We start from the raw sequence: 15,792 nt of genomic DNA, 5'->3' as shown, positions 1-15,792 counted from the left end.
GTTGGCCTTGGGTGGCTCAGACACCTTTCCAATCCACTCTGAGACTCCAAGCCCCAGGGTCTGGCTTGGCCAGGAATCTGGGCCTGTGGCCACACTCTACCCTTTCTGACTGTAAGGCCGGTCTTACCTTTAGGTGGTGTGAGCTCAATGTCATTCTTTTGGCAGAAGGTAGCTGGGAAGATAGCGTGGGAGGAGGCATGGTAACAGAACCAGTCTGAGCCATCTGTGGAAGGCCCCCCGTCCACACAGATCATGAGGTAGCCGTCCAGGAGAACCTAGCGGGTGGCGAGAAGGCAGACACCATGGTATCATGAGCTATACCCCCATCCAAGGGGCAGGTGGCTAGAGAGCCGGCAGATTACCAGTGTGCGGAGAGCTAGATCTCGGCCTTCCCCGAGCCTCTGCTTTGGAGCACTCAGCGCCCCTGTAAACCGTACATGTGACCTTATTTACCTTCCTCACTGGACAGCAAATGCTGTTCCTGCAGGGACTACATCTTTTTGCCAGTGTTTTCAGTGATGAGCACCCGGGCCCAGCCTGGAGAAGTCTGGCTGGATGGACAAATCAGCATGTCCCCCAGGGGCCATTTGCTCCTCAGGTTGCAGCAATAACATATAGTATGCAGCAAAGTCAGCATGGCTGTGGCTCCAGCCCTCAGAGGAGAGGACACGAGGCAGCGGAAAAGCCTCCAAGGAGGCTGACGGCGCAGGGCCTACACCTGACACAGGACCAAGCTCAGGCCAGGTGTTCGATAAGCACCTGTCCATTGTGCCTCGGACCCAACAAGAAAGCAGATGTTGAGCAAGGAGCAGATGAGCCCTCTCCTCACAAAAGTCCGGTACTCCAGGAGCAGCCGGAGTGGGGAAGGTGTGCAGAGCTCGGAGCCACCTCAGAGGCTTCAGAAAACCGCACTAGAGGCTGTAGAGTCGGGCCCAGGCTCACCTTGCAGATGGTTGCCACGCAGATGTTGCCCAGATTCAGGGGGTCAATGGCTTCCAGTTTCATCCCCTCCTCAAACCAACCACCTTCCGTGTAGACAGCTCGAACCTGAAAGGAACGGGGCAGCTGGGGAATCTCTGGGTGGCCCAGGTGGAGGGTGGGGGAGCAGGCCTCACCTGCCATAGGCTTGGGAAGGAGACGGGGGAAGGAAAGGAACATCCCAGGGTCCCAAGGTCTGGAATGGACCTACGGACAAGACGAAAAGTCTCCAAGGGCCGTGCCTCACCTTCTTGAACAGATAAGGAACAGCATCACAGTAGATTTTCCGGAAGGTGGGATGGTGGGCCATGTCACTGCGCCTCTCTTTTGGGAGCAAGGGAGAGAAGGGAGTTGAAGGCTGCCAACAGGGCCACCTCCATACTATCCCCAGAAATGTGGAGCTTGCCCTGCATATGCTCTAACCTGTATCTCAGCACCCCCTACCTGCCTATCCCCCCAGACCGGAAGACAGGAAACATCAGGAGCTCTCTGTAGGGACTACTGAACCCTTCAGATCCAGATGCTTCCCACATCACATGGGAGAGGATGGGGTCTGCAGCCTCTGGGTTCAGATCAGTCATACCACTTACAAGCTGAGTGACCTTGGTCAAATCACCCAACCTCTCTGGACCTTGTTATCACCAACTACATGATGGAAATGCTCACCTCTACCACAGAGGACTGTTGTGGGGTATGGAGATGCTCCTACCTAGGCCCTGGGGCAGCAGAACCCGTGTCGCGCTGGCCTGGGGCTCTGCTAACCTGAAAGCTTGATGCCATGGCCAACGCGCCGTGACCAACCCACTGGGTGGATCAGGGGGCTCCACATGTGGCACCAGAAGTCGTCATCGCTGTCGCCATCCTCATAGAGGAGCCGAAGGCGACCCCCAATTACTGTGTCCACGACGGCCATGCGGGTCCGTGACACCTGGGCCTTGTCCACCACCTCCAGCCGCATGCCTTGCCGGAAAGGGTACTTCATGCTCTCCACCATCTGCAACATCGGAACACAGGCCTGCTGTGGTCTTGGAGACCCTCCCCCCCGCCCCACCTTCCCGTTCTGTCTCTTAAAAGTAACCAGAGATCAGGGAAGGTGTGTGAAAACCATACTCAACGCTAAGTCCAGGAAGTGAGCAGATGAGCCTTCCCTTCCCACCAAGTTCACCCTTGTGGGACGGGAACGCCAATTGGAGCCCTAATTCCCCAGAATGATACAAAGGAGCAGCACACAGCTTACAACATACGCACCAAGAGGCCAGTCAGTCAATATGATGGCAATTACGAGATCCGTTTCAGACTAAGGCAACGGGTACCCCAGAGAGCTCAGGTGACTTAGCCGCACTTACCCAGAGCCATTGGTGCCATAGCTGAGCCTTGCAACTGTCCTAGGGTCCAGAGTTGTGCTCTTTCCCACTTCCTGCCACCTCTGGGCAGATGGCACATACCACCCTCGTGTCCAGAGCCCTGTGTCTCCAAATGTCAAATTATAGCTCTGAACTCCCTGGGCTGCTGCTCTGACCCAGCAAGGGATGGGGACCAAAATACCCACAAGCTGTCCTTAGTGCCCTGATGGCAGGCCACAGATAAGGGGTAGGAGATTCTCTTGGTTCACTGTGACTTTGATGCTGGCCTGCCTGGGGCAGGGAAATGGGACCAGTGAGCTCCATAGGGCTTTTCCAGCCCCACCCAGCCTAGCCCTGGAGCGGGCTGAGCAGTGCGATTTCAAAGCCCACCAGGAGGGGGAGCGCCTCAGTGATCACAAAGCAGCCACCAGGAAAAGCGGACAGAGTCCTACACCACAGACCCTTAACCCCTCCGCTCAAGGCCTGGAACACTCCCAGACGGACTGCCTGACTGGCTCATTTAGGAGACTCAGGTGAGGCCTGGGTTGGGGTCCTCTGGGCCACCTCCCCCTCCTAGCCCTTCCCGTCATTCCTTTCTTTTGCACCCACCCAGCGCAGCCCACAGCCCAATACCACCTCGGTGCCCCTTTTGGTTAGTGACACCCAGAACTTGAGCCCAGTAGGGGCAGAAGCCGGGTTTGGTAGGATTCATTTCTACCTCCTCGGCTCCACGCACACAACTGGGCACAGAGTTAGTGCTCAGTTAATGTTTTTTTTCTCGCCTGACAAACACATGTACACACCCTTGGCCTTGGCTGGTGGGTCTTTCATTCAAGACACTGTACTCAGCATTTCATTCAAAACATTGTACTCCGGCCCTTATCATATTGCGGGCATCCACGGAACGGGACTGGATGTGGATCAGGGATTCGTTTACAAACCCACCCCCTTTATCCTCCTTGCTGCCAAACCTCAGAGGCAGCTGCTTCCGTATCCACTGCAGGATTGGGTATGTGACACCTAGTCACTATGTGCTTGCTGACCAGTTCACATGGAACCATGCTCTGCCACCGAAAAATCAAGCTCATTTTAGTTTGAGCAGAGAACAGGCCACCTTGATGACACTAGTGGCCCGCACCACCCACGATCATCTGCCTTGCCTTCAGACAAAGGCCAGCTGAGTGAATTTCAAATGTCGAATCCATCACCCATGCAAGGCATTCTGAGAAGCAGAGGAGACAAAGCTTATGGTTTTGGAAAGGGGATATGAAAAGATAAATTAGCAAAATACAGAGAAATAAAGAGCAAATGGATGGTACCCAACAAGATCAAATAAAGGAAAATTCATTTCTACTTTAGGAAAAAAGCCAGCGAATGCTTCCTTGAGCTGCTGGAACCATTCCTTACCAAAGGCCCACTCCACCAGCCAGGCGGTGGCAACCTCTTCACCAGGCATCCGGTACCTTGGATGAGATGGGCCCAACTTCTATTCCTTCCCTATTTTCAGCTGTTAGCTTCCATACCACCCACACCCTACCCATCAGGGTAGAATTCAAATGCCTTTTCTCCATGAAGACTTCCTTGATACAAGGCCAGTTCAGCCATGTGTCACGGCAGCACCTGCTCTGCGTCCCCCTGCTCACTGCTGTGAAGCTTCCCATGGCAAGGTGGGAAATGCACCTGTGAGCACCGACCAGGAGCCTCAGAGGTAGCCTAAGCCCCTATGCGAGCGAGCCCCACAACAGGAGGTCTGGCATACAGAGGTGGGAGAGACTAAGTCTCCACCATGAATCCTGTACTCCCTTTGAATTTTTACCATGTGTGTGATTTTTTAAGTTAAAGAACTAAATTTTTAAAAATTAAAATCAAAAGCCACAGCGATGATTTGGAGGCACACCTCCGGTTCATAATCAAGGCTATTTATAATTATTTCTGTGCTTAGAGGTGCCTGGCTGGGTCAGTCAACAGAGCATGTGACTTCTGATCTCAGGGTTGTGAGTTCGAGCCTCACGTTGGGTGTAGAGATGACTTAAACTTAAAAAATGTAAAAAATGTATATATAGAAATAGAAATACACACACACACACACACACACACACACACACACACACACACAATTATTCCTGTGCTTGACTTTTTTCCTCTGCCAGACTGGAGAGTCCTAAATACAGGGTCTGTATTCCCACAGTTCCTTGTATCCACGTACTTAAAATCTATGCAACGAATGCTCTTTGAAAATGCTATGAGCAAAGGTAAGGATCTGGAGGAGCAAACAGGAGATAAAGCAACATGACTGACGTGGCTGGATCACAATCGGGATTGGTGAGGAGGCTGACACTAAACTGGGAAGGGAGAGAGCAACCAACATCCTTCCTTGAGAAACAGGAAGCTGGTGGGGCGCTTGGGTGGCTCAGTCAAAGTGTCCGACTTTGGCTCAGGTCACGATCTCATGGTTCATGGGTTCAAGCCCTGCGTCGGATTCTATGCTGACAGCTCAGAGCGTGGAGCCTGCTTCAGATTCTGTGTGTCTCTCTTTGCCCCTCCCCAGCTCACACTCTGTCTCTGTCTTTCTCTCTCCCAAAAGTAAATAAACATTGAAAAAATTAAAACAACAACAACAAAAGAAACATGAAGCTGCTAAAAACTGTCAAGCAAGGGAGTCTTTGGGAAAATACTCCAGTGAGTAGCATGGACAGAGAAAATGGGAGAGGGGCAGGAAGGAGATCAGTTAGGAGACCCCAAGGGCTCACTGCCAGACCTTGATATGGAAATCCACAGGAAGCGTCCTGGAGCCCACCAACCGTTTCATGAGGTACCCCTTCCAGTCGGTGAACTTGGCATGGATGGCTGTGGAGACACAGCAGAATCCTCGTTACAAAGCCTGGCAACACTCCCGCCAACAGGGGGTGCCAGAGCAACTGATTTCTGCCTCTTCAGGCCAGCAATCACATGTTTAAAACCCGCTGTACCACCTGTCTGCCCCGGGGCCTCTGGAACTGGGGAGGACTGGAAGCAGGCTGGCAAGTGAGTTCTGCTCTGGTCTAACCTAAGACAAAAGTGCCCCCTTCTACCATGGGTTCTGCAGGAACCAGGACAGGGAATGTTCTCATCAACTCACTCCGCGGGGGCACCAGGATCTTGCTGTTGATGGCACACCAGCCAATGGGGTGGACATCCACTGTTCCCAGGTTGCACCAGAAGTCATGGCTGGCGTCATTCTCAAAGCCCTCATACCGGAGCAGCACCCGGTACCCTGAAAGAAGGAAAGGGCACCAGTGAGGAAGGGTGGGATGGGGAAAGGTATATTCTCAGGCCTTCCCTCTTTTCCAGCCTAAACTGACTCCTATTCCAAGAACTCCTTCCAGGCAAGTGGGGTCCCTGTTGTCCACAACGGTCACAGCCAAAACAAACCCATGTCATGTCCTGGGAAAGCAGTATGGCACCGCATGAGAGTTAATTTTTTATAGCCTGATTGTTCCTGGGAAAAAACTTAAAAGGGGGAGTTTCTAAACTTGCCATGCTTTGTGGCCTCCTGGAAGCCAAGAAGGGAGGCAGAAACTCCAGTGGGTGGGCTTTGTGTTTGATGCAGCCAACCTCTGCTTGCAACACTGCCCCCCCGCCGTATGGGGATGTCAGTCTTCAAACTCAGACCCTGCCTTGGCCAGAGGAATACCCACCTGCGGCCTGAATGACAGAGGCAATCCAGTACACCCGGCTGGGGAGCACAGCGTCGCTATTGAGCACCTCCACCTTCATCCCCTTCATCACGTCCTCCCACTGGTCATACAGTGGGACCTGTGTGGGCACAAGAGCATTTGGGGGGGGTGGGGACAGTGAGCTGCCTGAGCAAACAGGGAAGAGTGGCTGGCCTCATGAGTCATTGTGGCCTTCTCTGCCTCTCAACTTCTCACATCACTGTCACTCCAAGCCAGGCATGGGACTAGGGATGAAGAGATGAGCAAAACGAGTCCACTGTCCTCAAAGAGCTGATTCAGGGCATGGGGTGGGGGTGGGGGCGATGGGAGGGGAGGGCTGGTGCAGTGGTCACACATCCAGAGTCATCCCCAAGTACTGATCTTTACAGGACCGCCTCCTCACCGTATCATCCTGGGTATAGCACACCTGTGACAGTTTGTGTGCCAGTGATGACACCTCCTAGCGCTCGCCACATCGCAGTGCCAGCGAGGCACTGTCCTTGGCACAAATACCACCTCTTTCAATCCTCACTCAAGCCTGGCCAGTAGTGTCTCAGCAATCACCACGCCGGCTCTCACAGTGGTCTACTCACACACTATTTCTGGCACATTCTTTTTCTACCTCTCCAACTCGTCTTCTCCTCTTCAGATGCTCTCCATCAGCAGCGGACCATTTTTGCTGGCTTTTCCCTGATATCTAAACCTCACTTTGAACCAAGAGCATCTTGATTCTCCTTTGGAGAAATTCACCGTGTTTTCATTCTCAGCCCTGGCTGAAGCTATTCGGGGTATCCCATTCTACCTCTCTGGCCAGAGAATGGGTCTGTCACAGAATCTAGAAACCGTTATGCTACCCAGGCGCAAAGGGGCCGGCCTGGCAGAGCTTATCAAATCCGGTGTGTTGAGTGCAATTGTGACAGAATTCCCCTGCAGTGAAAACTCAGGGCAAAAGAGCTTCCTACTAAGGAAGGTGTGAGCCTTGGACTAGAGTGAGACTAGAGTGACACTTTCCCACTGTCCCATGTCCACGGCACTCCACCGGGAGTCCAGGAGCTGCTAGGATGTGACTCTGGTCAGAGGACTCCACGAGTCAAGAGGCCTCCTCCTTGACTTCCTGGGTGTTAGCAAACTGGTTTGAAAGGCCAAAGGAGAGCGTGGCTCTAGGCGGCTCCCTGGCCCGCAGGCTACCACAGGCTGCACGTGCTGCCTGCGCTTCCACTCCAGGCCTAGCACCCCACCCCTCCTCCTGGCCTCACTCTTCTGGGGCTTCTCTGTGCTGAAATGGGCTCCAAGAGGCATCCACATCTGCCTCCCAGGAACCCGGGGGCTCAGGGCAGTCCAGAAGCACCAAGCTTTCAATGGGAAAACACGAACACAGGGGAAAAAAGAAGGAAAGGATTTCCAGCACGAAGTTCCAGTGCGTAAACAAGCAGAGTGAGGACCTCAGAGAGGAAGCGCAGTGCTAGAAGGCCTCAGTGAGGGTCTGTGGGAGGACTCTGAAAAAAAGGTGGACAGAGAGGGAAACCGGAGCAAGTGGCAAAGTTGGACTGCGCCCACCCAGACCTCATCACTGTTCGCTCTCTGGTGCCAGTGCCCAGCTTGGAACGCTTATGAGGCTGGCGGGTGAGACAGGTGGCGAGCACCCGAGTTCCCGGCTTGCTCCCCTGCCCCCCATCTCCAGGACACTCACATGCTTAAAACAGCTGACAGGAGCAGCTTTGTAACTGTGATCCTTCAGGAACTTCCCCCAGTCGAAACCCAAGACCAGCGCTGCAGAGCAGAAAGAGAAGAGTTGGAACCTGACGCCCAGGAGCCATAGAAGCAGGTCCTTCCCCACCCAGGCAGCCCCATACCTGCCCCACTGGTGGCCATCAGAACAGGCCTGGACCTTATCCAAAGGGTGACAGACTCTCAGGAGTAGAGGAAGCATTCAGGGGGAAATGTCTGATCTTTCTTCCCCGGAAAAGACAAGGAAATTCAAAGGCCTTTGGGCTTAAATTCTTTAGACCTCCCTCAACCTCTCATTGGTCACAGCCCATTGGAATGGATGGGAGGGGCACACACCTAGGCCCCTCCAACCCTTGTGCGTCTAGAGCTCAGCTACAGCCAAAAACAGACCACCTAGAGAGCAGAGTTGCTTATTGCCTGCACGCTTAGAAACTGCTGCGCACACTCAGGTTACTTTCCTTATCCCGCCACCCCTCTCCAAACCAGACAGGGGTCTCCACTGCCCATGGGACACAGAAGCCACAGGGCTAAGAGCAATACAAAAGAAAAGCAGCAAATTCTGGCTTTCTGAACTATCAAGAGTAGGGGTCCTAGTACTTCAGAAGTGACTAAAGGGATTTTCTGGGGTAATTTGCACAATCCCTACCAAATAGGGAAGATGGCAGTCCACAGTGAGCCTGGGGCAGGACACTCTGTAGCTGCCCTTTTTTCCCATTCCCGGCTCCTAGGCAGGGCCAGCCCAGGCCTGGCACCCCATTCCCAACCCCTTGGCAGCTTCTGAGCACCAGTGTTCTGCTGTCTTACCATCTTGCCCAGTCGGCGTCCCATCTGCCAGCTGTCCCGTCCCTTGGGAGTGGAGGAAGGCTCCAATTTTGGCAGACCAGGCCGCCTTGTGGAGGACTTTGGCTTTCTTGGTAGGTGGTTTTCCCTGGAGGGAGGAGAGCACGTGGGTAGCCTAATGGCTGAGAATGGAGCGCTGGATCTGGAAGGTCTGGGTTTAAATCCTGGGATTCAGTCCCTCAACCTCTTCAGTTCCTTCATTTGTAAATCAAGTGCATAACAATAACAATGCTTGGCTGAAAGGGGGGCTGCAAGGATGTGAGTTACTGTCTGATGCCTGGCATTCAGTAAGTGCTTAGCTATTGTTCAAATGCGGAGGGATAGGTCACTTGGAGCTACAGGGCAGGGAGGGACACTTGTATCTTTTCTTTTAAGCCTTTGCTTCCTCCAGGGACTTTTCCCAGTGGCTTCAACTCTCAGCCATCTCCTTCATCAGGTGCTCCCACAGATTTATGGCAGACAGTGGGCTTCAAAGAGGTCTAGGAGGCAACATTTTGTACACATATGGGAATGTTCTAGAGCAGGTCTGTGGCTTTCATCAGATGCTCCACGGGGCCTCCCCAAGAGTGAAAGGCCACTAATCTAGTCTACAACTTGTAACTTAAGCACTGATCAGAAAGGCCCAGAGAATTTATTTTAAAAGATCAGTGAAATAAAAATGTGAGTTTACACAGACCCGGGGAAAAGTCCTGGCTCTTCAGTTTGTAACTTCTTTGAGTAAGTTACTAAAAATTTTTGAGCCTTTAAAAAAATTTTTTTTAACGTTTATTCATTTTTGAGAGACAGAGACAGAGTGCAAGCAGGGGTGGGGCAGAGACAGAGGGAGACACAGAATCCAAATCAGGCTCCAGGCTCTGAGCTGTCAGCACAGGGCCCGACGCAGGGCTTGAACTCACGAACCGCGAGATCATGACCTGAACTCAAGTCGGACACTTAACCGACTGAGCCACCTAAGCGCCCCTTTTGAGCCTTTAAAATAGGAATTTAAGGGGCACCTTTGTGGCTCAGTCGGTTAAGTGTCTGACACTTGATTTCAGCTCAGGTCATGATCTCACGGTTTGTGAGACTGAGCCCCATGCTAGGAGCCTGCTTGGGATTCTCTCTCCCTCTCCCTCTGCCCCTCCCCCTGCTTGCTCAAAATAAATAAACATTAAAAAAAAGATTAATAGGGGCACCTGGGTGGCTCAGTCCATTAAACGTCTGACTTCTACTCTGTGCTGGCAGTGTGGAGCCTGCCTCAGATTCTGTCTCCTTTTCTCTGCCCCTACCCCACTCGCACTCTGTCTCTGTCTCTCAAAAATAAATAAACGTTAAAAAATAATAAAATAGGAATTTTTTAAAAAATAATAAAAAATAAAATAAAATAAAATAAAATAGGAATTTAAGGGGCATCTGGCTGGCTCAGTCAGTACAGCATGCAACTCTTTTTTCTTTTTTTTAACGTTAATTTTATTTTTGAGACAGAGAGAGACAGAGCATGAACAGGGGAGGGGCAGAGAGAGAGGGAGACACAGAATCGGAAGCAGGCTCCAGGCTCTGAGCCATCAGCCCAGAGCCCGACACGGGGCTCGAACTCACGGACCGCGAGATCGTGACCTGAGCTGAAGTCGGACGCTTAACCGACTGAGCCACCCAGGCGCCCCAACAGCATGCAACTCTTGATCTTGGAGTTGTGAGTTCAAGCCCCATGTTTGGTGTAGGGATTTCTCTGGGGAAAAAAATCTTAAAAAAATAAAATAGGAAACTTTAAAAATTCATTTTTAAGAGAGCATTGGTTGGCTGGATTCAGTTAGCAAGTATCCCTGAATTGTAGCTATTAACAATATTATTTATTAGGTCACTGAGGAGAGAGATTTTTCTATGCCCTAAACTAAAATCTACACAGTGAGGGAAACAACGATTATGCACAAAAATGAGAGATAAAGTATACAGAAGCACAAAGCAGGAGACATGGTCTACTGTGACTTTCAATAAATGTCAGAGCAGTGGGTCTCAAGCTTTGCTGCACGTGACAATTACCTGGGTGGGGCTCTTTAAAGCCCCTATGTCCAGGGGGCACCTGGCTGGCTAGGGTGGTAGAGGCAGCGCATGAGACTCTTATCTCAGGGTTAGGAATTAGAGCCCCATGTTGGGTGCAGATTACTTAAAACAATAATAATAATAATAATAATAATAATAATAATAATAAAGCCCATGTGTCCAGGCCACACTCCATCCCAATTAAATGAGAATCTTTGGGAGTAAGACCAAGCATCAATATTTTGTTACTACTTCTTTTAAAGCTTGTTTATTTATTTTTTTTTAGTAATCTCTACACCCAATGTGGGGCTTGAACTCATGACCCCGAGATCAAAAGTTGCACCAAACAGGGGCGCCTGGGTGGCTCTGTCGGTTAAGTGTCTGACTTCGGCTCAGGTCATGATCTTGTGGTTCACGAGTTCGAGCCCCGCATCGGGCTCTGTGCTGACAGCTCGGAGCCTGGAGCCTGCTTCCGATTCTGTGTCTCCTTCTCTCTCTGACCCTCCCCCCATTCATGCTCTGTCTCTCTCTGTCTCAAAAATAAAATTTAAAAAAACGTAAAAAAAAAAAAAGTTGCACCAAACATTAATATTTTAAACACTCTCCAGGTGATCCCAACGTGCAGGCAAGGTGTGAGAACCGGTGTCATGGACGGTGGCCACAGTTACCAGGACACAACACAACGTTAGGCGCCTGAGAGCACATTCCAGTCCCAGTTCTGCTGCTCCCCCAACAGAACCACCTTAGGTAAGTCCCTCTTCCTCTCTGAACCTCAGCACACTTCTCAACTAATGTGTGGGTGAGACAACACATCTCTTTAAGAATCCATTTATAAAACTTCTATGAATGTCAATAATTAACTAAAGATTAGTAAGACTTTCTAGGTGGCTGCCTATGACATGGAGTCAGAGACCAGGCATCAACTTCCTAAACCCACCGTGGCTGGTAAACATATGCCTGTCTCCTAATTTCCTTTCAGAGCGTTTATAAAGGTACGGGGCGGGGGCACCTGCGTAGCTCAGCTGGTTAAGCATCTGACTCTTGATTTTGGCTCAGGTCAGGATCTCACCATTCATGAGGTTAAGCCCGGCGTCAGGCTCTGCGCTGATAGCACAGGGCCTGCTTGGGATTCTCTCTCTCCCTCTCTCTCCCCCTCCCCTGCTCAAGTCCTAGCTTTCTCAAAATAAACAAACTTTAAAAAAAAAAAAAAAAAAGTATGAGGCCAAGACCAAAGGGCACCAGACTCCCCCAAGGCTCTTCTTTTCTTTAAAACTTACTAAAGGCATTAGACTCCTGGGGGCAGGGGAAGGTGGGGATTGAAGGGCACCTCTATTAGTGTGTAATTTACAAATTGATTCCCCTGCAGGCTAAATTTTGAGAGCATAATAAATAGCAGGAAATTTACAACCTCAGACAGCCACAAGCAAACTCCTTCCAAAGCTCTCTTGGCCCCTTTGCCATCAGCCAGGTGGGTGTTCCTGTCTCAGCTCCCAGGGCCCCAGGAAAGGTCTTCCGAGTAACTGCCTCTTACCTGTAATCTGGCCAAGATACTGGCTTTCTTGGAGTTGGAGGAGTAGCTCCTAGAACAGGAGACGCTGCAGAATCTCTTAGTCTTGGAGAAGAAGGCTTCCCTTGTACCCACGATACCACACATCTCACAGACAGCTGGGAAGAGAACTTAGCACGTGACCCACCTGATACGGTCACCCCAGATCAAACAAAATGATGGGCCCTTCAAAACCCGAACAGCACATTGACCAGGTGAATCCAAGCCCCCACTCAGACTGACAGGCCTGGAACAGGAGGACAAGGTTTGTATACAACTGAATCTGCTTTGCCTGAGGTAAGCTGCCTGGCATCCCTCGGTTATATGTCAACAGTGGAGCTAAGGCAAATCCACAGGGCAACAGGTGAGCATTGGAAAGTTTGTAAAGAAGAAAATGAGAAGCTAAAATGCCATTAACTTCTGTGGGTATCTTTTCTTCTCATCTATACAGACACTGAACTAGATCAATGTTTCACGCCTGACATCATAGTAGAATCACCTGAGTAGCTTTAAAAATACCCAGCCTGAGATTGTAATTAACTGGTCTGTGGTTGGGACGAAGACATCTGTAGTCTGTTAAAACCTCCCTAGGTGATCCTAATGTACAGCCAGGCTAGAGAACACCTGAACTCCACAGTCTCTAATGGTTCTTTCTAGTTCCAAAGTTCTAAGATTCTAAGAGAATGGCTGGAAGAAGACAGAAGGGAGAAATAAAAAAAATAAAAATAAATAAATAAATAAATAAATAAATAAATAAATAAATAAATAAGGCAGGGGTGGGGGTGGGAGAAGACTGGTAGAAAAGAAGAGTCAAGTGGCAGAGTATTAGAGTTCAGGCACGAAGGGACAGGACTATCCTCACAGACATCTAGCCTGTCTTCACAGGCAGTCTACACACTGGAGGCCCTGACACAGGGGTCCAGCATCTGTCCGAGCATCACAGCTCAGAAGGTAACTAGCTTCCAGATGATCCATGGGAACTGTCATCAGTAATCCTCTCCCTCGGGGGTCACTGGATTCTGTATTCCCCCCACACCTCACATCCAACCCACAAGCTATTCCCTGACCTTCCCCAGATAGTAATCAGAACATTTTAGGTGTTCTTCTCAACATCCAGGTTTCAAAATCAACCAGCTACTCACCCAAATGTAAAAGCCCCATATTAATGACTGGCATCTAATATGTTCCAAATAAATATAGTTGTAGGAAAGAACAAAGGAAATTGCAATTTGAAATCAGACTGCAGCAGAGGAAATACCCTTTGGGGCTACTTGGGGTACTTGTGTCTCTGTCACAGGCCCTCAGACATCAGAGCAAACGGCTCCTTACACCTGGATGGCTCTGCCCACATGGCCTATATCTCCCCCCGCCCCCCTTCCTCCACAGCCTCCTGAAACCTCCCCATCTTCAGGGGACACTCTCAAAGCACCTGGCTCAGAACCACTGCCATCCAAGGAGCGGGGAGTCCCAGGGCTGAGCAAATGCAGGGGAGAGGTGGGCAGCTCCCCTGCTTCCCGATCCTCATTTTCTGCTTCACTTGACTCCTCCAGATAGGAGCTGCTCTCGCTGCCCGCACTGCTGTTATAGCTCCGGAAACTGTCATAGCCACCAAAGAGCTCCAAATCGTCCTCCTCTTCCTCTTCCTCCTCCATAGGTTCTGAAGATGGAGCTTCCTAATGAAAGATACAAACCAGGCAGGAGAAATCAGGTCTGACTTAGTGTATGCAGAGGGAAGCTGCAGGTGGGCTCTCAGCTCCCTTTTCCAATTCTTGGTCAAGTCAACACCTCTGAGCCAAGTGGGAGGCAGAATCAAGTACCCCTTTAGCAAACACCAGGCTCCTTACTCTTGTTTGTACAATTCTTAACCGCAACTCATCAGAATAGCTTAACGAGACAGAAAGTACGTATTAGGAATTTACCAAGCTCCTCCTGTGGATTCATAAATGATGACCTTTTAACATGATTCAAATAGAATACAATGATGTGAAAATACTCCAAATTATCTCGTAAAGACTTCCTGGGGAAGACGTATATTGGAAAATCATTCTTCCCCCTTCAGCCTATGTACACCAAAATAATCTCAATTCAGAAACCATTTCAGCCATAGAAAAGTTAATCTGGGATGCAGACTGCCTTAAGGAGGAATTGGGAAGCAGATGACAAGCTAGTCTTAGCACAGTGGTATGGACCATAGCTCTGGACTCCGATCCTCACTAGCTGTGGGTCCTTGGGCAAGTCATTTAACCTCTGTGGGCCTCAACTTTCTCATCTATGAAAAAAGAAACATAGTTGGCGGACAGGATGCGAAACCCAAATGAGATCCTGCATATCAACCTGACTGGCATGTAGTAGAAGAGGTCGTAGGGCTCAAATACTGTCTCTACTGCCGACTACTACCTGTATGATCTGCAGCAAGTCAATCCCTCAGTGCGTCAGTTCCCACACCTGTAAATGAGGATAACACCACCTCTCTCAGAAGCTTTGCGGGAGAAATAGGGGGAAGACAGGTACAGCACTCCAAACGGCTTACAAGTAGCAAGTGGTCAATACGTGTTGGCCATCATTACTGGCTAACAGCACGGGCCTTCCAAAACCAGATCTGCCTGGGTTTGGATCCCGTCTCTACCCGTCTCTGTGACTGTGTGCAAGATACTGAACCTCGCTGCTCTCGGTTTCTTCATCAGGGCAACGGCGACAATACGCCTTCTTTAGAGGGCTGGTGTGAAGACTGACATATGCAAAGCCTAGTTCTGTTTCCAGCTGGTAGTGACAGCTCTACAAGCGCGAGCTATTCTTCTTCTTCTCCTTCACCCTTATAGAAGTTTTGGGCTATTCCGTTCTGGGTTTACAACTACACACGCCAACGTACTAGAAAAGAGGCCGCATTTAAATAGGAGGTGACCAGAAGCCAAAGGATTCAAGGGAGCGTGGGTTACAGGTTGGAGGAGAGCGCGGGAAGTTTCGGAGCCGGACAGACGGACTGAGTGCCCATGTCCTTCATTTGCCAGCTGTGTGGTCTTCCTGGGGAGTCACCACCTGTCTATAAGCCTCGGCTACTTTAACCCTAACAACGAAACAGTAACACAGGATTGTTTTGAGTACACTAGGAGATCACGCACGTGAACGCTGCAGGCGCGGAGTTTTTATTAAACTTTCAAGCCCTTCACGTCCCCACAGGAGGTGACGGGCCTCCCAATCCCTAAAGATACGACCCCGAGAGAGGGAGGACGAAGAACATTCAGGAGCTTGGAGATCCTGAACTCAGTTCCCTTTTCCCCCAGGCCGGGGAGGCAGTTCCGCCCTCAACCACTCGCCGGACGTGGGCCCCAGCAGTGTGGGAGCCAAAGGCCACGCCAATCGCCTCTGGCCCTGCTCAGCCTAACCACCTCAGTTTATCCATCCTTCCACTCTCCACCCTCCAGGCGTCGCTAAAAGGCCTAAAGGACGGTCGCCCGTGCGAGGCTCTCGGGGTTCCCTTTCCCAGTCGCGAGAAATCCTCTCCCTCTCACCTCGACGCCCCGGGTCTTCTCCATGAGACCTAACACCGTTTCTTCAACCGTCACCAGGTGCAGGAAGCCATATTGGCCTCGCGGCTCTACCCGAGTGCAGTCATTGGCCGCCTCCCAGAGCCGCGGGCCAATCA

General features: G+C 50.7%; 1 protein-coding gene across 1 annotated transcript in view; it reads right to left on the bottom strand.

Moving 5' to 3' along the window:
* The window catches only part of L3MBTL2 (L3MBTL histone methyl-lysine binding protein 2), a 19,214-nt gene extending 3,422 nt beyond the window's left edge, over positions 1–15,792 (bottom strand). Inside the window, exons 1-12 of the mRNA XM_042947928.1 lie at positions 15,659–15,792; positions 13,579–13,822; positions 12,135–12,268; positions 8,549–8,672; positions 7,707–7,786; positions 5,999–6,116; positions 5,440–5,574; positions 5,080–5,168; positions 1,741–1,972; positions 1,226–1,302; positions 943–1,047; positions 128–275 (exon numbers count right to left, since the gene is read on the bottom strand). Of these exons, the coding sequence (XP_042803862.1) occupies positions 128–275; positions 943–1,047; positions 1,226–1,302; positions 1,741–1,972; positions 5,080–5,168; positions 5,440–5,574; positions 5,999–6,116; positions 7,707–7,786; positions 8,549–8,672; positions 12,135–12,268; positions 13,579–13,822; positions 15,659–15,682 (1,510 nt within the window). The 5' untranslated portion in view covers positions 15,683–15,792. The remainder of the gene's footprint in view (positions 1–127; positions 276–942; positions 1,048–1,225; positions 1,303–1,740; positions 1,973–5,079; positions 5,169–5,439; positions 5,575–5,998; positions 6,117–7,706; positions 7,787–8,548; positions 8,673–12,134; positions 12,269–13,578; positions 13,823–15,658) is intronic.

Source organism: Panthera leo, chromosome B4, assembly GCF_018350215.1.
Source record: "Panthera leo isolate Ple1 chromosome B4, P.leo_Ple1_pat1.1, whole genome shotgun sequence".
In the NCBI taxonomy this organism is placed as follows: domain Eukaryota; kingdom Metazoa; phylum Chordata; class Mammalia; order Carnivora; family Felidae; genus Panthera; species Panthera leo.
Note: the sequence above shows the minus strand (reverse complement) of the source record. Positions and strands in the feature narration are given on the sequence as shown.